The sequence below is a fragment of the Macaca mulatta genome, chromosome 20 (genome assembly GCF_049350105.2).
Source record: "Macaca mulatta isolate MMU2019108-1 chromosome 20, T2T-MMU8v2.0, whole genome shotgun sequence".
Classification (NCBI taxonomy): Eukaryota; Metazoa; Chordata; class Mammalia; order Primates; family Cercopithecidae; genus Macaca; species Macaca mulatta.
Genome location: NC_133425.1, coordinates 4,604,534 through 4,632,001, shown reverse-complemented (window position 1 = coordinate 4,632,001; position 27,468 = coordinate 4,604,534). Strand labels below are relative to the sequence as shown.

Here is a 27,468-nt window from a genome sequence, read left to right as displayed (position 1 = left end):
GCCTTTGAGAGAAGGAAACTCTTGTGAGAGGGAGGAGGCAGGAGGGAATGGGAAACATCAGGAACTAAAGGCAAAGGAAACAATTGTGTGCAAGACCCCAAAGAGGACTTGTAGGTGTGCACATGTCCCTCAGCAGTTAGGAGGGAGAAGAGATTCCTTGTAGGGGACAGAAGAGCTCAGCCCACAGCCCTGAGGTGACTGGTAATCACTTGATGATACTGATGTTTTGGGAAGAATGCTACCTTGCTGAGCGTACACCTGTAATCCCAGCACTTTGGGAGTCTAAGGTGAGAGGATGGCTTGAGCCCAGGAGTTCGAAGACAGACTGGGCAACACAGTGAGACTCTGTCTCTACAAAAAAAAAAAGAAAAATTAGCCAGGCATGGTGGTGCATTCCTGTAGTCCCAGCTGCTCGGGAGGCTGAGGCGGGAGGATTGCTTGAGCCCAGAAGATTGAAGCTATAGTAAGCCGTGATCACGCCACTGCACTCTAGCCTGAGTAACAGAGTGAGACCCTGTTTCAAAAAAAAAAAAAAAAAAGCTACCTGGTTCTATTTGCCGCATCAGGAATGCACTAATCTGCCAAACTTTTTCTCTAAACTGAGCAATGAGCTAGGAATTATATACTGATTTGCATTTTAATTTCCACTTTGAGAAAACAAGGAGGTGGCATTAGCCGATCTCTCAGGCTTAGTTCCAGGATTCATTTTATATAAATATATTTTGTCACTTAAAAATATGCTGTTGAGGTACAATTTACGTATCATAAAATTAGCCCATTTCAGTGATTTTAGTAAATTTACTGACTTGTGCAACCATTACCGTAATCCAGTCTTAGAATATTTTCATTACCCCAATCCTTTTGCTATTTTTTTTTTTTTTTTTGAGACGGAGTCTTGCTCTGTCGCCGAGACTGGAGTGCAGTGGCCGGATCTCGGCTCACTGCAAGCTCCGCCTCTCGGGTTTACGCCATTCTCCTGCCTCAGCCTCCCGAGTAGCTGGGACTACAGGCACCCGCCACCTCGCCCGGCTATTTTTTTGTATTTTTTGCTAGAGACGGGGTTTCACCGGGTTAGCCAGGATGGTCTCGATCTCCTGACCTCGTGATCCGCCCGTCTCGGCCTCCCAAAGTGCTGGGATTACAGGCTTGAGCCACCGCGCCCGGCCGCTATTTTTTTTTTTTTCCTGAGACAGAGTCTCACTCTGTCATCCAGGCTAGAGTGGAGTGGTGCAGTCATAGCTCACTGCAGCCTCTAACTCCTGGGCTCAAACGATACTTTTGCCTCAGCCTTCAGAGTAGCTGGGATTATAGACATGCACCATCATGCCTGGCTTATTTTTGTATTTTTTGTAGATCAGGGCTTAGCTACATTGCCCAGCCTGGTCTCAAACTCCTGGGCTCAGTCATCCTGCCTCAACCTCTCAAAGTGTTAGGATTACATGTGTGAGCCACTGTACCCTCACAGCATTTTGTTATTCTTAAAGCTAATGGGCTAAGTGAGAAAGGAGAGTAGGAAGAATTCCCTCTTATATCTCCTTAGTATTCTTCGTCCACTACTTTCTTCTCACTGTAGCTTTTCCTTATGTGTTAGGCTGGGGTTGCAGCAACTGTATAGATGTTTTTTGTTTTGTTTTGTTTTTTTGTTTTTTGTTTTCCCTCAAAGGTGCTTTGAGAACAGGCACGGTGGTTCACACTTCTAATCCCAGCACTTTGGGATGCCAAGGCAGGAGAATTGCTTGAGTCCAGGAGTTCGAGACCAGCCTGGGCAACATAGCAAGACCCTGTCTCAAAAAATAAAAATAAAAGATGCTTTGATACAAAAAAGATCCCTCAAATGTAATTTTCTTTTCTTTTTGTAAAAGCAGCATCTAATTACTTGGAAACTCTTCTCACACAAACATGCATATTCTCATTTAATTCATCCTTTGCTATAAACAGCTAGTAATTACAGAAAGAATATGAGGGATCTATTTTCCAATGAACTTTGCCTTGAAATTCTGGTAGATCACTCATCTTTATTAAAGAAGCGTGTGCATGATAAAAAAAATTGTCTGGTATGACAGCAAATGCATAACTATATATAGAATTTATCCCTTAACATATTTTAGAGGATAAAGCAACAGAGGGACGATTTAACAATAAGCGGGCCACCTGCAGGATTGTCCTGATTCTCTCTCAGGAGTTACTCCTTGCTCTCTGCAGAGACTTAAGTTCTCTTTGCCCCAATACCTAGAACTGCCATCTCTTCACCATGTCATCATGCACGGTTGGGCCCTGGTTGGCCTTTTCTGGGCCTCTTCATAGCAGAATGTGCATCATCATTCCTCATGGGCCTCTTGCTTTCCTTGTAAGTCACACAGTCTTTGTGATTTACATGCAAGTAAGGGGGAGGAGAAACACAAACACCTTCCTTGTGAATCTAAAGCATGGAGTACTCCTTTCAATCCCCATGGTGGAGCCTGTGATGCTGGTGAAGGTTTGAGCTCTGGCGAAAGCTTTTCCCACACTGGCCACACTGGTATGGCTTCTCTCCAGTGTGGATCCTTTGGTGCAGCTTCAGGGTTGACTGCCGCCCAAAGCAGTTTCCACACTCTCCGCACGTGTAGGGTCTCTCTCCTGTGTGGACTCTCTTGTGTCTCTTCAGCTCTGAATTCCACGTGAAGCTTTTCCCACAGTCATCGCATTTGTAGGGTTTCTTTGCTGAGCGGGTGGGCTGGTGACCAAGATGTTGCAAACGGTTGCTCAGGCTCCGTTTACCTCCTTTGCTTTTCTTCAGCTCTCTCAGTGGGTGGCTTTTTAGGGGGCTGCTGATGTATTCCACCCTGCAATGTCTCTGGTAGTGAGCAAATGGCTTTTGAGCATTTGGGGGGCTGACCTGCCTCCGTGACAACCGAGGTTCACTCATATTTGCCCCTCTCGGTTCAGGACTCTGCAGACCATTCCCTTTGGATCTGCCAGCTGACACTGCACATGGCTTTGCTCCTTTAGCCCCTTCCTGTTGTGGATTTTCCTTGTTGTCACTTCTCATTCTGGGGGCCTCTATAATTAGAAAGAAAATGCTTCATTTTCTGCACTTGGAAGAAATAACTTCAGCAAGAGTTATGAAATACTCTGAAAGTTTCTCAAAGGGTGGCCCTCCATTGGCAACTTGCATTAGAATCATCTGGGCCATTTGTTAAACAAACAGGCTCTTCACCCTTCCCCCAAAGCTGCTGGGTCAGAATCTCTGGGGGTTGGGCCTGATAATCTGCACAGTTAGCAGGCTCCTGGGATGATTGTGATTTATATTAAATTTAGGAACCAAGTTCTCCAACCTCCTTCCTCCTTTCTCCCTTTAGGGAAAGGTTTAGGAAAGGAAGAACAGGGAAAAGCAAACCCATCAGAACTGGGTATCGACCAATGAATGAAAGAAGGAAGAGAGGTGAAATCTCAACATTGTAAATTTTACTGCTGTAGTCTGGTGCCTGAGCTATTTCAACAAATACCCCTCACTTCGTAAACACTAACTGACAACCACCTTCTCTTCAAAAGATAGTAAGTTCAGAGACTGTGATGTTTTCTTTCATTACAAATTTGAAGTATATGAGTTCAGAAACTGGAATATGGGCTTAGCCATGTATCCTAATTACAGAAGGACTGACAGTCTGGATGGAGATGAGCTGGAATAGCCTGTGGGAAGTCACAGGATCTGGAGAAGGATCCCTTGTGATGTGGAAAATGCGTGTGTGTGCATGTGCATGCACAGGCACATGCATGCTGTTCAATATGGCAGCCACTAGCCACATGTGACTGTGTGGCTACTGGGTACTTGAAATGTGACTACCGTGACTAAGGAACCTAATTTTAAATTTTATTTAATTTTAATTCATTTAAATTCAAATGTAAATAATCAGCCTATACAATCAGGGTCAATTGCTTTTTGACAAGACAATTCAATGGGAAAAGAATAGTCTTTTTCATAAATGATACTAGGACTGCTGGATTTCCACATACAAGAGAATGAAGTTGGACCCTACTATGGTCTGAATATTTATTACCCCGTTCCCTGACACACATATATTGACAGTCCTCCGTGCAGTGGTCTTGGGAGGTGGGGCATCTGGGAGGTGATTAGGTTATGAGGGTGCAGTCTTCATAAATGGGATTAGTGTCCTTATAAAAGAAACTCAAGAGACTACCATTTATGAGGAATGGGACCTCGCCAGATACCAAATCTGCTGGCACCTTGATCTTGAACTTCCCAGCATCCAGGAACTGTGAGCAATAAATTTCTGTTGTTTATAAATTACCTAGTCTAAGACAATTTGTTATAACAGCCTGATCAGATTAAGACAGACCCCTACCTCAAATCCTATATTAAAATTGACTTGTTTCTTTATGTATGGAGGAAAATTTAACTTTAAATGGACCAAATACCTAAAAGTAAGAGCTAAATCTATGTCTCTTTGAAGAAAACATAGCTGTACATATTTGTGCCCTTGGATTAGGCAGTGGTATTTTACACATGACACCAAAGCCTAAAGAAATAAAAAAATAGATAAATTACACTGTAGCAAAATGAAAAACGTGTTGTGCTTCAAAGGACACTATCAAGAAAGTGAGACAACCCACAGAATGAGAGAAAAGATTTGCAAATTACACATAAGGGTCTAGTGTCTAGAACATATAAAGGACTCTTAAAAAAAATGAAGACAAATAACCCGATTTAAAAATGAGCAAAGGATCTGAACATTTTTCCAAACAAGATATGTAATTGGATAATAAGCACATGAAAAGATGTTCGACACCATTAGTCACCAGGGAAATGTAAATCAAAACCTCAAATCAAAATTTCTCAACCTAATAGGATGGATAGAAGACAATAACAAGGGCTAGCAAGAATGTGGAAAATCGGAATCCTCACACAGTATTGGTGGGGATGTAAAATGGTACAGATGCTTTGGAAAACAGTCTGGTAGTTCCTCATAAGTCAAAGATAGAATTACCATATGCTAGGTCATATGGTAATTCCACTCCTAGGTATATACTCAAGAGAAATGAAAACATGTCTACACAAAAACACACACATTTATAGCAGCATTCTTCATAATAACCAAAAAGTGGAGACAACCCAAAAGTCTATGAACAGATGAACCAACATGAACAAAAAACCAGCATGTAATATATCCATACAATGCCTATTATTCAGCCACAGAAAAGGAATGAAGCACTGATTCATGCTACAGCATGGATAAAACTTGAAAACATGCTCAGTGAAAGAAGCCACACACGAAAGACCACATATTGTGTGATTCAATTTATTTATTTATTTATTTATTTATTTTTGAGACAGGGTCTTACTTTGTCACACAGGCTGGAGTGCAGTGGCACAATCTCAGTTCACTGTAGCCTCGACCTCCCAGGTTCAAGTGATCCTCCTGCCTCAGCTCCCCCAAGAAGCTGGGATTACAGGTGTGCAGCACCATGCCCCCCTAATTTTTGTATTTTTTTGTAGGGATAGGATTTCGCCATGTTGCCCAGGCTCGTCTCGAACTCCTGAGCCTAAGCAATCCGCCTGCCTCGGCCTCCCAAAGTGCTGGGATTACAGGCGTGAGCCACTGTGCCCGGCCTGTGTGATTCCATTTATATACAATGTTCAGAATAAGCAAGTCTAGAGACAAAAGTAGACTGTGGTTGCCAGGGGCTGAATGTTTATGTTCCCCCAAATTCATATGAAATTCTAACTCCCAAGGTAATAGTGTTAGGACGTGGGGCCTTTGGGAGGTGATTAGGTCACGAGGGTGTTGCCCTCACTGGAATGGAATTAATGCCTTCATGAAAGAGCCCCACAGGAGCCTGTCTTCCCCTTCTGCCACATGAGGACTGAGAAGTAGGCAGTCTGTGACCTGGAAGAGGAGCCTCACTGGAACCCAACCATGCTGGCACCTTGAACTCAGACTTCCCAGCCTCTAGAACTATAACAAATAAACTCCTGTTGTTTATAAACTACCTAGTCTCTAGCATTCTATATTAGCAGCCTGAACAGCCTAAAACACAAAGTACCTCATTGAATGTAGCAAATGTTAAGAAAATAAGGATTTTTGTCTTCTTGTAACTCTCCTCTCTAATGTGCTGATTGTATCTTGTATTCACATCACCAGGCTTGGCCAAAATGTCACTGTCATTCAGGCTTAGAGATCACAGGACTGTGTAGAACAAGGCCAGCAGTTACACAAATATCACACCAGAGAAAGGGAAATAGATTTGAGGATTTAAAGTATAAGCAACATCACGGAGGAGGACAAAGATATATGATATAGGGTGAGCTTTTTTTTCCTACCAGGCCCCTTCTAAACAGAGGAGCATTTTAAGCAATGAAACTCAGCCATAGCTTGCATGGAAGTTCATCTGTGGCCATATTTGGATCTGTCTTTTCTATAAGAAGTTCTGAAAGGGACAGAAAAGTAGGTACAACCCTGTCATGCAGTGGATTGTCAAATATTCATTAACAGAAAATGACAAAACATACTTATTTGTAGTATCACCACCATTCTAATTAGTGAAATTTGTTTAGTGAGTAATCATCTACTATTATATACAACATTTTAAAAAACACACACATGTGGTCTATGCCTTTGCAGAACCATGAGATACACTGATGGAGATAAAGGGCTGATGAGAGGGAGAGAAAAGGCAGAGTGTTTACCTGTCCCAGCCAATTTGGGGGTTGGTTCTTGGAGCAGTGGGGATTTCTCCCAATGATGGGGGCTCAGCTGGTCATAAGCTCCCGCCTGGGAAGGTTCTGCTGGAGAGCTCTCCCTGAGATCTCTCCTAGGAGTCTGCGGTTGAAAGTCTGGCAGTTCCTGTTCTCCAAGCTGAGATCCAGTTTTCTCCAAGAGCACCTTTTGCCCCTGCATACAAACGGCCACCTAGGAACAAGCCCCATTAATTCCATCCATCAGGACTGAGGGAAGCTTGATCTCACTGTTGTATAATGACCTGTTTACCTTGGGAATTGCTGATAACCATCTAGAGGTCAACTTTCATAGAAACCACTGAAACCCTCAAAGGAAGTAAAGGGAAGGATGTGAAGAATGACAGGAATGAGGATGCTACAAGTCAGCCGAGTGGCTTCCCCTAAAGCTTGGGCCTTTCTCAAGGGCCAGAGTCAAAGTTATCAGGGTAGCTGCTGGCACAAATATCAAAGTCAGTCACGACACTGGACCATCAGATGCCCACTCTACACACCGTGCCCCCCCCCCCGCCCTCCCCGCAACCTACTTCTGCTGGAAATAGGTCCTGTAGGAACAGGAAGCAGTATGGTGAGAGGCTGTTACAAACTCTTCTTATCTAATACATTGTTCTGCCAAAGGCTTTCCTGGTAAGGAGATTCCAGTAGTAGTAGGGGTCTAAGAGGACTACCCTACCCTCATTCCCTAACAAGTTCTATTTTCGGAAGTACCTGCTGTTTGCTTCTTGCCCAGGTCCTGACTGGGGTCTGACTTCGGGGAGGGGAGTGGCCAGCAATGGCAACACTGGCCAGTTAAACTGTAACTTCCTGATCCAAAGACAACAAGCTAGTCAGGCACTGTGGGGCTCACTCCTGTAATCCCAGCACTTTGGGAGGTCAAGACAGGTGGACTGCCTGAGCCCAAGAGCCTGGGCAATGTGGAGAAACCCTGTCTCTACAAAAGTACAAAAAGTAGCCATGCATGGTGGCATGTACCTGCAGTCCCAACTACTTGAGAGGCTGAGGTGTGAGGAACACTTGAGCTGGATGTGGAGGCTGCAGCAAGCAGAGATTGCACCACTGCACTCCAGCCTCAGCAACACAGTGAGACCCAGTCTCAAAAAAAAAAAAAAAATCAAAGACAATAAGCTAGGCCAGGTGTGGTGGTTCACACCTGTAATCCCAGCACTTTGACAGGCCAAGGCGGGTGGATCACTTGAGGTCAGGAGTTCGAGACTAGCCTGGCCAACATGGTGAAAACCCTCTCACTAAAAAATACAAAAATTAGCTAGGTATGGTGGCAGGTGCCTGTAATCCCAGCTACTCAGGAGTCAGAGACCTGAGAATCACCTGAACCAGGGGGCAGAGGTTGCAGTGGGCTGAGATGGCACCACTGCACTCCAGCCAGGACAACACAGCAAGACTCCATCTCAAAAAAAAAAAAAAACAATAAGCTAGAACTTCCAATGAAATGAAGTTCCTCAAAGTCCAACTGCTACTAAACAGGGTGACCCTGCCTGCTAAGAATTCTGCTTGTAGGAAAACTAAGATGGTGTGGGAAGAGCTGACAGAAGGGATTCAAGAACCTTACAATTTTTACTTCTGGTGACATAAGGTGCATAAAGGAATGGCAAGAACGTTGGTCCTCTGTTGCCTCACTGGGTATCAGTAGTTAGATTTTCTAAAAACCTGTTAACAACTCGGAATAGGTTCCCAGACAGAGGCTGGAAGCAACTTCTGAAGCCATCCAGTCCACTTCTGAGACTCAGTCCTTAAATAGGGAGAGATCCAGATACCAAACATTACCTAGATGAAAAAGAAATCCCCAGGATGATGGGAGAGGACCCTCCTTACCCACTGCTTTGGTTTCTTGGATGCTCTGTGAAAATCTTCCACGAGGGTCACAATCTCCTTGCTGTTCATTGGACATCGATGCCTGACCCGAGCCTGGATCTCTGGGGGCAGGATGGTCAGGAACTGCTCCATCACCAGAAGCTCCAAAATCTGCTCCTTGGTGTGCAGCTCGGGTTGTAGCCACTGACGGCAGAGCTGTCGGAGCTGGGAGAGTGCCTCTTGGGGTCCAGACACCTCTTGATAACAAAAGCGTCTGAAGCTCTGGCGGCAGAGCTCAGGATCGGGGCAGTTTTTTTGCAGAGTAGGCCCCCGTTTCTCTTCTAGTTTGGCTATTATGTGTCTCTCTTGCTTGGAGGAAGCTTCAGTGTTGGAGCTTAAAGTTATCTCCATTTTAGCTGCCATTTTGGGCGTCAGGAGACAACTCTCTCCTTGTAAACGTGTTAAGCCTTTGGGATCATGACCTTGGAGAAGTCTCTGAATACTAGAAAGACTCCAAAAACGAACGTTCTCTGAGGATGTTAGGGAGAACGGGATGCAGAGACAAGGCCTCACTTGCTAGCCTTTACTAGCCAAACTCAAGACAACGCGGTCCCTGGGAGTGGGAAGAGTTTTGTCTTCCTGTCAGTTTTTTGAAGTCTTGCAAAGGAGAAAAGTCATAATGTCCTACAAGGACTCTGGGGAAAAAATATTTCTTTTATTTCAGTAGCAAGCACACAGGTCTCGGGTTTAATGAGCAATACGCTCTAACTGGCGGGTGGAGCGGAATCCCTAGGAAAAGTTCAAGCTGTCACAGGTAGCTTGCCCCAACTCTCCCGCATGACGGCAGCAACCGACCTGGCGCATGTCACCGGGTGTTAAACGGTAGAGTTGAGCAAGGCCACAGCGCCAGCCGGGGGTGTGAGGTAGCGAACAGCTTCCTGCACGCGAGCGAAGCGGCTGCTCCCTGCCCAGGCGCCGCAGGCCCGGTGGCTCCGGCCTCCAGGGCGGCCCCGCGGCCCAGCCAGCCCCAGGCCTGGCGAAGCTGCCGCAACCCGGTGCGCAGCTGAACTCCACGGCCGGTGCGAGCTCGGACTGGCGACTGCGACACCGCTACCCCGAGCAGCCTGGCGCCCCGCACCCACCTGCAGCCGACTCACCTCTCTGGGAACCCGGGACCGCGGGACTTGGGACCCGGCACCTGCGAGCACGGGCTGGGGGCGGGGTCGATTCCACTCGCCGCGGAGACGCCCACTGGCTGCTGAGGAACTACCGAGAGGGCCCGCCTCCTATCAAGAGCATCCTCTACCGTCTATTGGCTGCTGCCTCTGTCAATATCGTCGCAGTGCATCCCGGGAGCTGCAGTCCAGCAGCTCGACTTGCGGGCCTGCGCAGGGGCGTGCGTAGTGGGCAGAGCGAATGGCGCCCCTGACTTCCGGCCCGGAGGCTGAGGGAGTTTGTGGAGTCCCGAGTACTGGTATCCGGTGAGTCCTCCGCTTCCTTGCGGCCGGCGGGACTAGCGGCTGGGTCCTACAACAGCCGAGGAGTCCCTCCCCGCTGAGACCCTTCTCGGAGGCGTTTGGGTCCGACTCCGATGGGCGTCTCCGTGGGACAGGCGGCCTCCCTCAGGCCGGGCTTCCCCAGACGCGCCGCGGTCACGTGCCCCGCTCCCACCGCGCGGATCACCCCGAGCCTAAGCGCCGGCGCCCCGGGACCCCCTGGCCTTGACCCTGCTTATCTCGTCCCTGTCTCGTCCACTCCCTACTCATCCACAGTGCCTGACTCTGGCACCGAGTGCGTTCTGAGTACTCAATAAGTAGTTACTAAGTGAAAAACCTATCCACTTGGCTCCCCATCCTCATGCTGCATTTTTTTCCCAGGGTTCAGGCCATCGCTAGAGTGAAGTAAAATTTTCAGAGAACAGCATTTTAAAATTTAACGATGAGTGGGATGTAAGGGGTCAAAAAGGGCCCAGAGGGGTGCAGGTTCCGCCTTCTGCATGAAGTTAGAGGAGCATTTATTAAATTATTCTTCAGCCAGGTAAGGTACAGGATGAACATAATGAAGGCAAGGGGTGCAGGTTCTAGTCCTGGCCTTGCTGCCTAGAGCTCTGCTGTGTGATGCTTTAGGCAAGATACTTCATCGCTCTCAGTTTCTTTTTGGCTAAAAAGCAGTACTAACAATAATAATGCCCTTGATTTCTCTATCTCTAGAAGCACCGAAATGTAAAGAGAATTTAAGTGAAGGCAGTTCAACTTCTTTGAGAAAAGGGAACCCAAATCCATTTTTAAAATATAAAAAATTTTCTTTTTTAAAAAACATTTACCATCTTAACCTTAAGTGTACAGCTCAGTAGTCCTGAGTATATTCATATTGTTGTGCATGCTGGATCCATTTTAATACTACGTGGTGAGGGTGTGTCAGCTCCTGTAGAAAATGTAAATTATGATCTGCTTTAATCTGTGTTTTAAGTAGTTAAAAACCAACACAAACTAATGAAAAAAAGACTGCCTTCACTGGTGCAGTGGCTCACACCTGTAATCCCAGCACTTTGGGAGGCCACGGTGGGAGGATCATTTGAGCACAGGAGTTTGAGACCAGCCTGGGCAACATAGTGAAACCCTATCTCTACAAAAAATACAAAAGTTAGCCTCTATTTAAAATTGTTTTTAAGGTCGGGCATGGTGGCTTATGCTTTTAATTCTAACACTTTGGGAGGTTGAGGTGGGAGGATTGCTTGAGTTCAGGAGTTTGAGACCAGCCTGGGCAACAGAGTGACACTCCATCTCTAAAGATTAAAAAAACAAACAAAAAAAAAAAAATTAAAAGTTATTTATTGTTTAATTTTAAATTATATAAAACTATTTTTAAAATTAACTCTCAAAAAAATAAAATATTGCCTTGCATAAACTGGCCTTGGAGATCCAAACATGTTTTCAGGACTCGAGTATATTGTCCTCTTGTGAACAGGCTCCTGTGACGGAAGAGTGGAGTAGAGAGTGGGACACAGTTGCAGACAACTCTGGTCTTACATTTGGCCAATTTAGCAATTCCCAGAAAATTAAGAGCTTTCCCTACTTCTCACGTAAAATTTGAGAAAAGAATTTTAATAGGCCTAGCTGTGTGTCATATGCCCACTTCTGGGGAGGCAGGTATTGTAATTAATATCCCCACCAGAACCAATCAATCATTCTTTCTTTCTTTCTTTCCTTTCTTTCCTTCCTTCCTTTTTCTTTTTTTCTTTTTTTCTTTTTCTCTCTCTCTCTCTCTCTGTCCCCCCCTCCCTCCCTCCCTCCTTCCTTCCTTCCTTTCTTTCTTTATTTTTGAGACAGTCTCGCTCTTGTTGCCCAGGCTGGAGTGCAATGGCGAGATCTCGGCTTACTGCAACCTCTGCCTCCTGGGTTCAAGCACTTCTCCTGCCTCAGCCTCCTGAGTAGCTGGGACTACAGGCGTGTGCCACCATGCCCGCCTAATTTTTTTGTCTTTTTAGTAGAGATGGAATTTCATCTTGTTAGCCAGGATGGTCTAGATCTCCTGACCTTGTGAGCCACCCACCTCAGTCTCTCAAAGTGTTGGGATTACAGGTATGAGCCACCACACCCGGTTGAGAGGGACTTTTTCACAAAGGAAGAAGATGCTGCTATTAGAAGTGGGAAAGGAATGCGGGAAAATAAAAACATACAGCAAACCCAAACAGTCACTTATCTACGTTGTGTGTGTGTGGAATAATAGTGATGACGAAGTTAATTAAGAAGTGCACACACACTAGTACTCTCCTGAGGAGAGGGTAGCGACTGGGAACATGAGTCCAGGCTTCTTGAGGATAGGGAAGGACAAGAAAAAGACTTAGGTACGTGAGGGAAGAAGGGAAGGAACAGGTGAACTACATAGTCAGGAACAGTTTGAGTAACTTGTTAGCAGACACAGAATCTTGGCTGGGAGGAAACTATTTTTTGCTACTGTAACTGCCCAGTGGGTTCATCTTGCCCACTGCCTAGATAAAGCCAATTTGTCAAGACAGGCGAATTGCAATAAAGAATTTAATACGCATAGAACCAGCTAAATGGGAGACAAGTTTTATTACTCAAGTCAGCCTCCCCAGAAATTCAGAGGCTAGGGCTTTGACAGGCAGTTGGGTAGGGAACGGGGAATGCTGACTGGTTGGGGATGCACTCACAGGGCTGTGGAAAATGGCTCTTGTGTGCTGAGTGCGATTTTGGATGGGAGCCACAGAGGAGTCCCTAGTCTGGGTGGGGCCATCTGGTTGTCAGAAAGCAGAGGCCTGAAAAGACATCTCAAAAGGCCAATCTTGGGTTCTACAATGGTGATGTTATTTAATTGGGGAAGTTGCAAATCTTGTGACCTCTGGATAATCATTTCATTAGGCCTACATCTTAGCAGAATTCAGGCCCCTCTCATCCTCCTAACCTGGTGGTCTTTAATTAGTTTCACAAAGGAGTTTAGTTTTGGGAAGGGTTATTATCATTCAAACTATAAACTAAATTTCACCCAAAGCTAGCTTGCCTCATGCCCAGGAATGACCAAGGGCAGTTTGGAGGTTAAAAGCAAGATGGAGTTGGTTAGATCCTATCTCTTTTAGTGTCATAAATCTTCTCACTGTTAACAGTTTTTGCAAAGACAGTTTAAATATTTCTAGTGTTTTGGATCATTGGTATAGATTTGTGGAGGGAGGAAAAGGATAGAAAGTAAATCACAAGAAGCAGAGTGAAGGAATGTGATAGGTTTATATTGTCTTTTTCCATCCTCTTCAGACATCCTTCAAAGTTGAGCCCTTATTTTCAGCTGTGAGTCTCTATACATGTCTGACACTCTCATGTCTCACGGATTAGAGAAAGACATTCCTTGCAGGAGAACATGGTTTCCCAGTGATGTGGGAAGAGATGGACTCTGATCTCCAGGGTAGAAGTGGCAACCAGAGTAAGCCAGTTCGTCGAAGCAAATGATGGCTGCAGCAAAGAGTCCCGAGGCACACCCATCCTCAAACAAGGATCCCACACAGGGCCAGAAATCAGCCCTCCAGGTTAACAGTCCTGACTCGGAAGCCTCCCGTCAGCGCTTCAGGCAGTTTTGCTACCAGGAAGTAACTGGCCCCCATGAAGCTTTTAGCAAACTCTGGGAACTCTGTTGTCAGTGGCTGAAGCCGAAGACGCACTCGAAAGAGGAAATCCTGGAGCTGCTGGTTTTGGAGCAGTTTCTGACTATCTTGCCAGAGGAGATCCAGACCTGGGTGAGGGAGCAGCATCCAGAAAATGGGGAGGAAGCTGTGGCTCTGGTTGAGGATGTACAGAGAGCTCCTGGACAACAGGTGAGAAAAGGAAGTCGGAACTTTGTGGTTTGGGTTATGAAGAAGTTGGGAAATCCAGTTACTGGAGGGGTGCTTGGTTGAGAAACACACAGTAGCCCTCTGCTGCCCACAGAAGGTCTTGGCTATCTCGGGTTGGTCCTATGCCCTTATAGTACGGGAAGAATTTCTCATCTGTGGATACAGCTGTTAGACATTCATATATTTAGTAATGTTTGAAGTCCTTAATTAAAGTGGTAAAAACACTCAGAAAAATTCTCCAAAACAAGGCCAGGGAAAGAACAACTATCCTTCACTCAGGGGATGGAGGAAAAGTAGAGATGCTGGTGAACGAAAATCTAGTTTCTTGCTAGGAGCTTCTTTGAGGGCAGAGTGCCATGTGTCGTACACTCAACAAAATTAAGTTAGAGCCAAGCCTTGCCCTGGTTCTTGCTGCCGAGATTAAGTGTTCAGTATGGGACACTGATGGATTTATAAAATGTCCTCTTACGGTCAGGACTAGGTGTGAGATCTGATCAGTGTAACCAGCTTATATCTTCTGGGAGCAGGGAGGTGGGAAAGGCACAGGAAGAGAAAAGTAACACGCCAGCTTTGGTTGTGGAGGAGTTGGTAGGAGGAAGGCAACTGAAATCGGTTAAGTCTGGGAGAGGCCTAGAGTAATGGAGGGCACAGGTCAGAGGAATGTTGGTCAGCCTGAGTGGGTCTGTGATCAGAGCAGGAAGCAGCTTGCTAGGTGCCAGAGTCTGCATAGCTGGAATGGGAAGGACCTAGGCAGCAGATATGCTTGTGTTTCCCAGTGAGGAGGTAGGGATGTGCACGGCCTGTGGGAAGAGGAACGGGTGAAGGGGGATGTAGATGAAATTTGGTAGGATTGAGGAGTTAGTACTTTTGACTTAATTTAGAGACGGGAAGAGCAGCTTGGTGGTGATGCATCAGGGAAAAAGTTGAGGAAATTAGTCTGAAGTCTGTGGGACTGGGACTCTTACTCATAAGTAAGATTGAATGGAGAGGTGCAGTAGCACTTGTAAGAAGGTAGAGCTTGGAGAACTGAACTATTATAAATAGAGTGGGAATCCCAGCATGCCAATAGTCATCCTAGCCCAGGTCCCCTTCCATCACTCTGTTTGATGCTCTCTCCTCTTATCCTTAACCATCTCGGAATCACACTTAATTTTATTTTATTTTACTTTATTTTATTTTTGATAGGGTCTTGGTCTGTCATTTAGGCTGGAGTGCAGTGGCATGAATGTGGCTCACTGCAGCCTCAACCTCCTGGGTTCAAGTGATCCTCTTGCATCAGCCCCCCAAGTAGCTGGGACTACAGGTGCACACCACCATGCCCAACTAATTTTTGTTTTTTTATTACAGATGAGGTTTTGCCATGTTGCTCAGGCTGGTCTTGACCTTCTGAGCTCAGGCTCCTAAAGTGTTGGGAATACAGGTGTGAGCCACTGTGCCTGGCCCACACTCTTAATATAAAACAGTGCAGGAGTGTATAGGTTAAACACCTATTTGAAACCTATTGTATTAGTCCATTCTCACACTGCTATACGGACATCCCTGAGACTGGATAATTTATAAAGAGAAGAGGTTTAACTGACTTACAGTTCTGCATGGCTAGGGAGGCCTCAGGAAACAATCATGGCAGAAGGGGAAGCAAACACATCCTTCTTCACATGGCAGCAGGAAAGAGAAGAATGAGAACTGAGTGAAGGGGAAAGTCCTTTATGAAACCATCAGATCTTGTGAGAACTTACTATCACTAGAGTAGCATGGGGGAGACTGCCCCCATGAATCAATTACCTCTCACTGGGTTCCTCTAATGACACATGGGGATTATGGGAACTACAATTGAAGATGAGATTTGGGTGGGGACACAGCAAAACCGTATCACCTATCATGAAAGTGAAGGAGAGAGCAAGAAGTGGAGGTGGGTAGTAGTAATAGAGGTTGACATAATTTCTTAGGACCCCACTTGCCTCTAAGTACCTCTCCTCATTCCCTTTAAGGGTGTCTGTTATAAGCATGGGACTTAAGGAATAAAGATGGCTCTGAAAGACAAAAGTTGATTTTAAGTGACTGTGATATTGGGGATTTTACAGTGAACAGGACAGGCATGGCCCCTGGCCTGCTGGAGCCCGCAGTCCATGGGGGAAACAGACAATCATAAATCAAAAGTAAACCATAAAGATCGTTTCAGATGAGTACTTGGAAGGAAATGAGCACAGTGATGTGATAACTGGAGTGTTGGGAGATAGGTGGTGAGGCAGGGCCTCTCTGAGGTGACACTGAAGGAGGAGAAGGAACCAGTTGTCCCAAGAGTTGGGGGAGAGTACTCCAGACAGAGGGCACAGCACATACCAAGAGCCTAAGGTGGTAAAGGACTGGGCAGGTTTGAGAGGAAGGGAGGGCTTGTGGCTGGAGCTCAGAGACTGGGGAAGAGTGCTGTGAGAGAAAGGGAGGAGGCAGGGCAGAATCATGCTGGGCCTTTTAGGCTGCGAAGAAGAGTTTGGATTTTATTCTGTGTGCAGTGGGAAGCCACTGAAGAGTGTTGTTACTATGGAGGGATAGGAGTCTAGATTTTAAAAAGATCACACTGAATTCCACGTAGAGAGAATGGATTGGAGGGTTCAGCAGTAGAGAGGATACAGACAGCAGATAGTGTCCTGGACCCTGATGGAGCTGGGAGGTGGAGAGGACCAAAGGAGGTCTCTTTTGAAGACAGAACTGATATTGGATTTGGGGGGGGGGGGCAGAGGAAATGGCCTAGTGTGGAAGTCATGGGGGCATGCTAAAGTGAAAGCTGACATTCTCTCTTCTAACAAATATATACCAGTTTTTAACAGTTCTGATGTGTCAGGCTCTATGCTAGGTGCTGTCATATAAATAATCTTAACCACTTCAAAGACTTTTTTTTTTTTTTTTTTTTTTTTTTGAGACAGAGTCTTGCTGTGTTTTCCACGCTGGACAGCAGTGGTGTGATCTTGGGTCACTGCAACCTCTGCCTCCTGGGTTCAAGTGATTCTCCTGCCTCAGCCTCCCAAGTAGCTGGGGTTACAGGCTCACACCACTACACCAGCTAATGTTTGTATTTTTAGTAGAAATGGGGTTTCACCATGTTGCCAGGCTGGTCTTGAACTCCTGACCTCACATAATCCACCTGCCTCGGCCTCCTAAAGTGCTGGGATTATAGGCGTGAACCACTGCACCCTCAAAGACCTAATTCTATTAATTTTTATTTTATTACAGCAGCAATACAGTGGCTCCTAGATGTTTCTCTTCTGCTTCCTTATGTTACACATTATTTTTTAATGCCACTCTTAGGAGTTGTAAAGTCCAGCTTAGGCAGGAATTTGTAGTGATGGATGATGGGGTCTGTCCTCAGGTCCCAGATTCTGAGAAGGACTTGAAAGTACTCATGGAGGAGATGGCCCCTTTGGGAACAACCAGGGAATCACTGAGATCCCAATGGAAACAGGAGATTCAGCCAGAGAAGCCGACTTTAAAGGGATCACAGAGCTCACACCAAAGACCAGGGGAACAGTCGGAAGGTAAGCAGAAGCCTCTGTCCTCACCTGAGGCAGGTGAGGAACAATCATTTACTGGAAACAAAGGTCTGAACTGGGTCCACTCAAGGGTTCCAGACTAAATGCCTTTGAAATATATCCCAAAACCGGCCAGGCGTGGTGGCTCATGTCTGTAAACCCAGCACCTTGGAAGACCAGACAGGCCGATCACCTGAGGTCAGGAGTTCGAGACCAGTCTTGCTAACACTGTGAAACCCAGTTTCTACTAAAAATACAAAAAATTAGCTGGGCATGGTAATCCCAGCTACTTGGAAGGCTGAGGCAGGAGAATCGCTTGAACCCAGGAGATGGAGGTTGCACTGAGCCAAGATCACGCCATTGGTATTCCAGCCTGGGCTGCCTCAAAAAAAAAAAAATAAAAGAGAAATATATCCATATCCAAAAGCAAGATTACAAATTTCAGTTGAAGGTAATAGCACTTAAAGTAGGAACAGAGATTCTTTATGTGTTAGCATAATTCTTTTTTATTACAATTCTGTTACTAAAGAATCAGGCGTCCTTAAAGGTGAACATGTTACCTTCACCTTCTGCACAGCAGTTCTTCATATACTTGAAGACATTAAATCCCCTTCCCCATCCAACTTAATCTTTTCCAGAATATATTTGTATTATTTTTGCCTTTCTTCCAGAGCTCTATTTTTTGTTTTTACTTGTCTTAATTTTTTTAGAAAACATTTTTTTTTTTTTTGAGACGGAGTCTTGCTCCATTGCCCAGGCTGGAGTGCAGTGCCACGATCTCGGCTTACTGCAAGCTCCGCCTCCCAGGTTCACCCCATTCTCCTGCCTCAGCCTCCCGAGTAGCTGGGACTACAGGCGCCCGCCACCATGCCCGGCTAATTTTTTGTATTTTTATTAGAGTCAGGGTTTCATTGTGTTAGCCAGGATGGTCTCGATCTCCTGACCTCGTGATCCACCTCCCTCAGCTTCCCAAAGTGCTGGTATTACAGGCATGAGCCACCACGCCCGGCCTTAGAAAACTTTAACTAAAAAAATTATCTTAGCTGGGTGCGATGGCTCATGCCTGTAACCTCAGCACTTTGGGAGGCTGGAGCAGGAGGCAGCTTAAGCCTAGGAGTTCAAGACCAGCCTGGGCAACATAACAAGATCCTGTCTCTACCAAAAAAAAATTGTTTTAATTGAGGGAATGTCACATAACATAAAATTAACCATTTCAAAGTGAACAATTCAGTTATGCGTAGTACATTCACAGTGTTATGCAGCCATCACCTCTATCTAGTGTCAAAACATTTTTATCATGCCGAAAAGGAAACCCTGTACCCATTAAACAGTTGCTCCCCATTCTGTCTCCATGGATTTACGTGTTCTGGACATTTCATATAAATCGAATCACATGTATTATGTGACCTTTTGTGTCTGCCTTCTTGTCACTTTCCATGTTTTGAGCATGTCAGTACTTTGTTTCTTTTGATGGCTGAATAATATTCCATTGCGTGGATATACCAAGGGTCTGTATTTTTATAAGTCTTTTTCCATGAAGTAATTTGGCTATATACTTGCTGCCTTTTCTGTTTAATTGAAAGCTGCCATTACAGGTTGCTAGGTAAGTTTTTTTAAGAGACAGGGTCTTGCACTGTCGCCCAGGCTGGAGTGCAGTGGTGCCATCATAGTTCACTGTTGCCTCAAACTGCTGGGTTCAAGCAGTCCTCCTGCCTCAGCCTCCCAAAGTGCTGGAAAACAGACATGTGCCACCACACCCAGCCTGAAAAACACTGTGTCTTGATGATGTTTAAGTTGGCAAATTGTGTTGATAAAGTAGAAAATTGTCTCAGATTTTAATTTTTTTTTTTTTTGAGATGGAGTTTCGTTCTTGTCGCCCAGGCTGGAGTATAATGGCATGATCTCAGCTCACTGCAACCTCTGCCTCCGGGGTTCAAGTGTTTCTCTTGCCTCAGCCTCCCGAGTAGCTGGGATTACCTACTCCTGCCACGATGCCCGGCTAATTTTTTGTATTTTTAGTAGAGAGAGGGTTTCGCTATGTTGGACAGGCTGGTCTCAAACTCCTGACCTCAGGTGATCCGCCCACCTCAGCCTCCCAAAGTGCTGGGATTGCTGGCGTGAGCCACCGTGCCCGGCTGATTCAAGTTTTTTTTAAGCAAAGTAATACTCTTGTTAACATCTTTATAAACTTTGCCACTTAGCATTTATTTCCTTTTAATCCTTGGGAACCCCTGTGTTCTCTGTGTGTGATTTCCAAGGCTTTGGGACAGCAGGGGCTGTGAGTAAAAAGCAGGACTCGCTGCCTTCCAGGCTAGGCTCCCTCTGCTTCCCAGGCCCATGGGCCACTCACAGATCTGGAATGCTGTTACCTCTCCAGGGGTCACATACCTCTGAGTTGCCATTGAAGTTTCATTAATAAGTAGTAAACATGATTCATTTTATTGGTACAATTTTTTTTTTTTTGACACGGAGTCTCACTCTGTTGCTCAGGCTGGAGCGCAGTGGCGCGATCTCGACTCACTGCAAGCTCCGCATCCCGGGTTCATGCCATTCTCCTGTCTCAGCCTCCCGAGTAGCTGGGACCACAGGCGCCCACCACCACATCCGGCTAATTTTTTGTATTTTTAGTAGAGATGGGGTTTCACCATGTTAACTAGGATGGTCTCGATCTCCTGACCTCGTGATCTGCCTGCCTCGGCCTCCCAAAGTGCTGGGATTGTACAATTTTTAAAAAATTTTTCCTATATTTTTAAGCAATGTCACAGTCATATTTGTATAATTCTTGAAGTTGGAGACTTGAGAAAAAATGTATTATCTTGGTCTGAAAAATATAAAAGGTTTCTGTTACTGTGGTATTTTAAAGAGTACTGTGGTTATCTTTGGGTGGCAGGGCTATGGAGATATTTTTGTTTTCCCACTATGATTCTCTTTTTTTCCCTGACATGTATCTTTTTCTTTAAAATGAAAAAAAAAAAAAAATTAAAGCTCTTATGCCAAGAGGAATCTCATGAAAGGAACTTCTCAACTCACAGAGGCCGTGTGCTCTGGCAGTGGTTCTCAAACTTGAGTTTGCCTCAGACTCATCCAGGGTGGGAGAGTCCCAGGCCCCACCTTCAGAATTTCTGATTTAGAAGATCTGAGGTGGGGCCCCAGGATTTGTATTTCTGATGGGTTGCCAGGGGCTGCTGATGCAGCTGGCCCAGGAGCCCACTTTGAGAGCTTCTGCTTTGTGCTGTTGTGTGGAAGCCGCCCTCTAATAGCGGCTGTTTTTTCCCCCAGCCTGGCTTGCTCCTCAGGCTCCCAGGAACCTGCCCCAAAACACAGGTCTCCACGACCAGGAGACAGGTGCTGTGGTCTGGACAGCTGGGTCCCAGGTGAGCTGTGGTTGATGCGTTCTGTCTCCTGATTACCCACTCTCACCCCAAAACCCTCATTTCCAGAGACATGAGAAGGATTCTGTGTGGTCCACGGGGCTTCTCGGGTTATTTTGATTGTGTCCACTCTGACATCATCACACGGCTCAGAACCTGTCCCTGGGGGCTGACCTCCCCTGCCTTTGCCTTGCCCCTGATCTGACAACTGTGATCCTGTCTCTGCCCCCACCCCAGGCTAGAGTGGTGCTATTTTACCGGTAGCCAGCTCCAGTGTTGTTACAGGGACCAGCCACGTGTGACAACAGAGCTGTATCCCTCTGTCAGCAAGAATGGATGTGCCCAGGCCCTGCACGAAAGGCCCTCTACAGGGGTGCCACGCAGAGGAAGAACAGACACATCTCGCTGGGTAAGGATCCATCTTCCCTCCAGGTCCAGGTGGATGTGTTCAGTTGTTCAGAGAAGCTGGAAGGACGTGAGAGGAAGGGAGACAGAGGGAGTGGGGAGACTGCTGGGTGGAGGGAAAGGAGGAAGTAAATGGGGAACCAGAGCAGGCAAGAGAGACACAGGCAGAAATCAAAAGAAAGGGGTAGCATGTGTGACAGGCAGTCAAGAACATGGGAGATGAAGGGTGAGGGGGTGGAGAAACAAAAAGTGATAGTGAGACAGAGTCAGAACAAGCAGGCCGGAGCTGGAGCCAGACAGGTGGCCAACAAGAGCACAGATGTGCTCATGCTGAACGTGTGCTCATGCACACAGGTAGCAGTAGTCACTCCCGAGTTTCTCCAGTGGCACAGGAGATTAACAAATAAAACCACCCAACTAGGACAGTCTACTATGCCCGGGCCTTCCAGGCCCTTTCCCAGCATCTCAGGACACTTGGGGAAGGTTCTGCCAAACAGACCGCTCTCTTGCCTTTCTCAAATCAGTTCTGTCCCATCTGGGCCAAATGCCTCCTCCTCAGAGCAGCCTCCCTGACTATCCAGATTCAGAGACAGACACTCTGCAGCTCACTGGGCCTAGATGTCTCGTCTGCTGCTTCACATGCAGGGTTCTCCTGGCCAAGCCCAGGGTGGGAGGGACTACACAAGGCCGTGAACACAGGCCCTGTGACACTGCCCCTGCCTCACTTTACAATGTTGTCCTCCCCAGTGGTGTGTGGTTTTTCCCTGCTCTGCCCCTGCCATCCCTCCCCTCCTTTGCCAGGAACTCCCAGTTTCCTGGCTTCAGCATATGCCATTTCTTGCTGCTTCTTCAGGCTTCTCCTGCACCTTATCTTTGTCCAGTTGCAGGAGAGTATAGTGTCTTTTTGAGCTTTGTATTACTAAATATATATGGATAATACAGTAAAGTGAGATATAAATATTTTTGTATTTGTGATTTTTAACTTATTAGGTGAAATTCACATGACATAAAATTAACCACTGTAAAGTGAACAATTCTTTGGCATCTAGCACATTCAGAGTGTTGTGTAATTACCACTACGTCCAGTTCCAGAACCTTTCCATCACTCCAAAGTATGATCCCACAACCATCCGGCAGTTTCTCCCCATCCTCCCCCTGCAAGCCCCTGGCAGACACCAGTCTTCATTCTGTCTCTATGGATTGCACTATTCTGAATATTTCATGTAATGGTACCTGTAATTTTAATTTCTACAACATTAGGCTTATCAAATGAAGGCTTGTATTCCCCACACACTTTTGGTTTCTTGTCAACCATTCAGGATCCTTTAAAATTAGAGGTAAGAGTTGAGACAGAATGTGGGAGGACAAGTCATTCTTTCCACAAATATTAACTTAGTGCCTATAGTATCTCAGACCTACTTCTAGGTCGTTAGGTATACAACAGTGAACAAACAGATAAAGATTCCTGCCCTGTGGGAAGAGATAGACTATAGCATAATCAGTAAGCGGCAGAAGATGTTAGAGGGTGATAAGCACGATGGGAGAGAAACAGCAGAGCAGAGTGATGGGAGTGCCAGGACAGAGGTTGGTTTTCAGTTTTCAGTTTGGGTCCTCAGGGTCACTCTCACTGAGAAAATGACATTTGAAAAGACTTACCGAAGGAGGAGGGATGAGCCATGCAGCCATATCCCACATGGAGGAAGAGTGTAAGACAGACGCAATGACAGCTTGGAGCGAGGTGGGCATGCCAGTTTACTGGCACAGAGTGCACCCATGAGTAATGAGAAAACGAGCTCAGAAAGCCAGCTCAAATGAGTGCTGTCAGCTGAGACTGAGAGGGAGCAATTAGAAACTTTTATAACAATTTAACATTGCTGCACTTTTCAGTTGTATTTTTATTGTATTTTACAAAAGAAATAAGCACAAGACTCCCATCCTTCATAGATAATTTGAGAAGTACTAATACAGGATCGTCAGGCCCTACATGAAGGACTTTTTTATTCTGAGTGAAATGGGGGAGTCTTGTGTGATTCTGGGCAGAGGAGTAATAGTTTTAAAAGGACCACTTTGAGTATTTCACTTTATTTGGCACTTAACTCTATGTAAACATTTATTCATGTCTCTTTTTGCTAGAGAGACTTCTACAGGACTGTGACCTCCTTGAAGCCAGGGTTCATGTAATATTTATATTTCTTAGAAACTGGCATTGTAGGCACTGTTAGTTAAATTGAATAACAAAGGAGAGGACTCCCTCTGGCTGCTGGGTTGAAGGTTGACTGTAAAAGGTCCAGAGTGGAAGCAAGAAGACCAGATAGGCTATGGCAGTGATCCAGGCATGAGGTGACGGTGGCTCAGTGTGGAGCAGAGGGGGTGACAAGAAGAGGCTGGTGCCCTTCAGAATATCACAACCAGATGTTGGAGTGCACTTGCTGGGACAGCTCTAGTCAAATCAGTCCTCATCAACTGGCCCAGATGGGCAGCAGGAGTGTGTGGTGAGGGTTCTTGAGTAGCCAGTCATCCTGAACTGCTCTTCTCAGATGTTTACTGCTTATTCTTACCTTGGTGTGTTAACTGCTGTCATTTTCTTGTATCTACAAGGATGACAGGAGATATAAACAGATAGAGATGGGCCAGATGAGGAGGTATTCCTGTATCAGGGAGGGAACAGGCAGCTATATCCTTACAACCAGCTCCTCTGTCCCCTGAATCTTTGCTTTACTCAAGCGTCACCTGTTCGCTGTGTCCTCTTATGTGGCCACCCTCAGGAAGTCCCACAACTGTCAAGGCAGGCAAGACACTACCCTTATTGCCAGCCATCTCTCCAGGAGAAATGAGTAGGATTGAGGATAATTAAAGACAAATTTAAAAGGCAGCTTGAGTAAATAACCCTACAAGTCCTTCTCAGTGGAGGGAATGTCTTTTGTATTATACTAAAAGTTTTCATGTTTTAGACTAATGGCCACAGTGAGATTTCTTCCTAGAAATAACAACAGCCAGTTGTGGCACAGTTTGAGAAACCAGGATGTAACTTTTTTTTTTTTTTTTTGAGATGGAGTCTTGCTCTGTCGTCAGGCTGGAGTGCAGTGGCACAATCGCAGCTCATTGTAACCTCTGCTTCCTGGGTTCAGGTGATTCTTCTTCCTCAGCCTCCTGAGTAGCTGGGACTACAGGCACATGGCACCACACCCAGCTAATTTTTTTTGTATTTTTAGTAGAGACGGGGTTTCACCATGTTGGCCAGGATGGTCTTGATCTCTTGACCTTGTGATCCGCCCACCTTGGCCTCCCAAAGTGCAGGGATTACAGGTGTGAGCCACCGCACCCAGCCTAGGATGTAACTTTTTAAGCTGCTAAAACCTCACACTGCAGTATGTACAGTCCTCCATGATCTAACTGACAGATCTGATTGAGCTATTCTTTGTCTCCCAGCAACAGGTGTGCCCTGGGGCTATGAAGAGACCAAGACGCTCCTGGCTATTCTTAGTAGTTCTCAATTTTATGGAAAACTCCAAACCTGTCAGCAGAACAGCCAGATCTACAGGGCCATGGCGCAACAACTCTGGGATCGGGGTTTTCTGCGGACCCCAGAACAGTGTCGCACCAAGTTCAAAAGCCTACAGTTGAGTTACCGCAAAGTGAGGAGAGGCTGTGTGCCTGAGCCTTGTATCTTTTACGAGGAAATGGATGCTCTTTCAAGCTCCTGGGCCTCTGCACCTCCTATGGCAAGTGATGCTGTTCCTGGCCAAGAAGGAAGTGATATTGAGGCGGGAGAGCTGAATCACCAGAACGGGGAGCCCAAGGAGGTAGAAGATGGCACTGTGGATGGTGCAGACAGGGATGAAAAGGACTTCAGGAATCCTGGCCAGGAAGTCAGGAAAGTTGACCTGCCAGTGCTGTTCCCAAACAGACTTGGTAAGACTCCCTTGGCTCTGATAGTCAAAGGATGGCAAAGTCCACTTTAGAGGCCATTAGTCTAGCAATTGAGTGGGAGCTGTCACTGATCCTGGCATTATCATCATCTTGATGTGTCACCCTATCCAAGCCAGGAGTTTTGGTTTTCATGGAGTTTAAAGATTATTCCTCTTGCATTTTAGAGCCCTGATTTTGCATTTGCCAACCTCTTTCACTAAGTTCATCTTTTCCCATGGAGTTTCACTACTTTGCATTGTCAGACTGCTGGTTAGGCTTCCAGACCAGGTCTATCTTCTCTCTCCTCCTCTAGCATGGCCTTGCCTTTCACAGCCTGAGCCTATGCTGGCTGGGTACTTAGCACTTTGCTTTCTTCCTGTTTGAGCTGGCCAAGACCAGGGTTGCCTTTTGTTGTTCTGCTGCCAGAAGTTAGAACATTCAAGAATTGAGGGTACACCTATAAACAGACTGGCAGATGACATAGAGCTTGACGTCTTGCCTCAGTCTGTCATTATGTCAGAACATCCGAAAAAAGATAGGAGAAAAGTTGGAGTTTAGGGCATAATTTTTCTGTAATAATTTGGAGCTCAAAAATATTACAATTAGAAAATAAAAAGCTGTTAATTAGCAGGAGACTTAATCACATGAAGAATTTCAATTAGATATTTCTTCTACATAGTATAGTTATAACTTTGCATTCCATTATTTTCCTTCTCTATAGTCCATTGTATTTCTGTGGGGTTTTTTTTCCAGATTTTGAGATCAAGAATGAGATTAAAAAAGAAAATCTAAAATGGGATGACTCAGAGGAAGGAGAAATACACAAGGCTTTACAGAGAAAGTCCAGAGGAGTTTTTTGGCACTCTGAGCTACAAAAAGGCTTGGAGAGCGAGCCAACATCAAGAAGGCAATGTAGAAATTCTCCAGGGGAGAGTGAGGAGAAAACCCCATCCCAGGAGAAGATGAGTCACCAGAGTTTTTGTGCCAGGGACAAAGCCTGTACACATATCCTCTGTGGGAAAAACTGCTCTCAGAGTGTGCATTCTCCCCACAAGCCAGCACTCGAACTGGAAAAAGTATCTCAATGTCCAGAATGTGGGAAAACCTTTAGCCGAAGTTCTTATCTTGTTCGGCATCAGAGAATCCACACAGGCGAGAAGCCTCACAAGTGCAGTGAGTGCGGGAAAGGCTTTAGTGAGCGCTCCAACCTCACTGCCCACCTACGAACTCACACAGGGGAGAGGCCCTACCAGTGTGGGCAGTGTGGGAAAAGCTTCAACCAGAGCTCCAGCCTCATTGTCCACCAGAGGACCCATACTGGGGAGAAGCCTTACCAGTGCATTGTCTGTGGAAAGAGATTCAACAACAGTTCCCAGTTCAGTGCTCACCGGCGCATCCACACTGGGGAGAACCCATACAAGTGTGCAGAGTGTGGGAAAAGCTTCAACAATAGCTCCCACTTCAGTGCCCACCGAAAAACCCACACTGGTGAAAAGCCTTACAAGTGTTCTCACTGTGAGAGAGGCTTCAGTAAGAACTCTGCCCTCACCCGTCATCAGACAGTACACTCGAAAGTAGTACTCTCATCACAGGAAGGAAGAGATGTGTTATGAGTGTGTAGGAAAACTGTCAGATTAGTTCCTCAGGTCAGCATGTATGCGTTCCTTAGGGCTTTCTTCTGTTATGGAGAGATCTAGCCAGTCCGTGACTTGGCAACAGACCTACTGACTACTGGATCTTAAGACCCATGTCCAGGACCAGGAATCAGCATAAGGATGCTGACCTCTCCTGGGTGTGCCTGTGACTCCAGAGTCCTATCTTACTGTGACTTAAAGTTTGATGGAGAGAAAGCTGTAGGGTCCATAAATTCTGCCAGGAAACTAGGGTCTTCCTGTTCCTAGAACTGAGAATGGGCACCCAGTGATCTGAGAACACGTTCTGGGCTAACGTAGTCCTCACACAGGGCTGAGAAAGAAAGTGTCCCCTTTCCTGGGAAGCACATGTAGAAATTAAGAGCCTGAATCTCTTCTAAACCAATAATTGACCTCTAGGCACCTGCCATACTAGTACTAACTTCAGGGAAGAAGACACTACTCTTTGTAACCCAGCCACCACCAAAAAGGGAACAAAAAGAAGGAGGATTAAGCTATTGGATAATACTGAATTTGTTTCCCTAAGTGACTTAGCCTTAGAGCAAGCGTAACATCCAGGTTAATTTTTTATAAGACTTATCCTTTTATTATCGCCCTCATCATAGTTCCTGATTGTCTCTTAAAGTGGTTTATAGACATTACTATTTCTGATAATAATTTACAAACTAAACAAATTTATAAACATTACTAATTTCTGATGAAAATAAAGTTGTTTCTCCCTCCA

General features: G+C 45.8%; 3 protein-coding genes across 33 annotated transcripts in view; 1 reads left to right on the top strand and 2 right to left on the bottom strand.

The window, feature by feature from the left end:
• Nucleotides 1-27,468, bottom strand: part of ZNF75A (zinc finger protein 75a) — a 118,866-nt gene that overhangs the window by 25,568 nt on the left and 65,830 nt on the right. For 3 of the 5 annotated variants that reach the window (XM_077985484.1, XM_077985482.1, XM_077985480.1), the window contains exon 8: nt 23,048-23,774. The exons of 1 other annotated variant lie outside the window; for it this stretch is intronic. In XM_077985484.1, coding sequence (XP_077841610.1) covers nt 23,761-23,774 — 14 coding nt within the window. In that variant the 3' untranslated portion in view covers nt 23,048-23,760. Of the gene's footprint in view, nt 1-19,832; nt 20,229-23,047; nt 23,775-27,468 lie in introns of those variants that run through there. One more of the 5 variants, XM_077985478.1, reaches the window with a different exon arrangement.
• On the bottom strand, nt 1,999-9,777 carry ZNF174 (zinc finger protein 174). 3 transcript variants are annotated; one of them, XM_015125402.3, is made up of 4 exons: nt 9,700-9,777; nt 8,564-9,237; nt 6,686-6,908; nt 1,999-3,039 (listed from the first exon to the last, which is right to left on the bottom strand). In XM_015125402.3, exons 2-4 carry the CDS (start codon nt 8,963-8,965, stop codon nt 2,441-2,443), a joined length of 1,224 nt encoding a protein of 407 aa, XP_014980888.1. In that variant the 5' UTR covers nt 8,966-9,237; nt 9,700-9,777; the 3' UTR covers nt 1,999-2,440.
• On the top strand, nt 9,754-27,468 carry ZSCAN32 (zinc finger and SCAN domain containing 32). 25 transcript variants are annotated; one of them, XM_077985444.1, is made up of 8 exons: nt 9,911-10,023; nt 12,033-12,123; nt 13,312-13,865; nt 17,248-17,413; nt 20,687-20,781; nt 21,016-21,187; nt 24,613-25,095; nt 25,846-27,468. In XM_077985444.1, the coding sequence occupies exons 6-8, from the start codon at nt 21,115-21,117 to the stop codon at nt 26,703-26,705; spliced, it is 1,416 nt and encodes a 471-aa protein (XP_077841570.1). In that variant the 5' UTR covers nt 9,911-10,023; nt 12,033-12,123; nt 13,312-13,865; nt 17,248-17,413; nt 20,687-20,781; nt 21,016-21,114; the 3' UTR covers nt 26,706-27,468. The 25 variants fall into 25 exon arrangements, with proteins under 25 accessions (XP_001093932.3, XP_077841568.1, XP_077841566.1 ...); XM_077985435.1 differs by having other exon boundaries at nt 9,931-10,023; nt 13,390-13,865; nt 21,064-21,187; XM_077985434.1 differs by having other exon boundaries at nt 9,931-10,023; nt 21,064-21,187.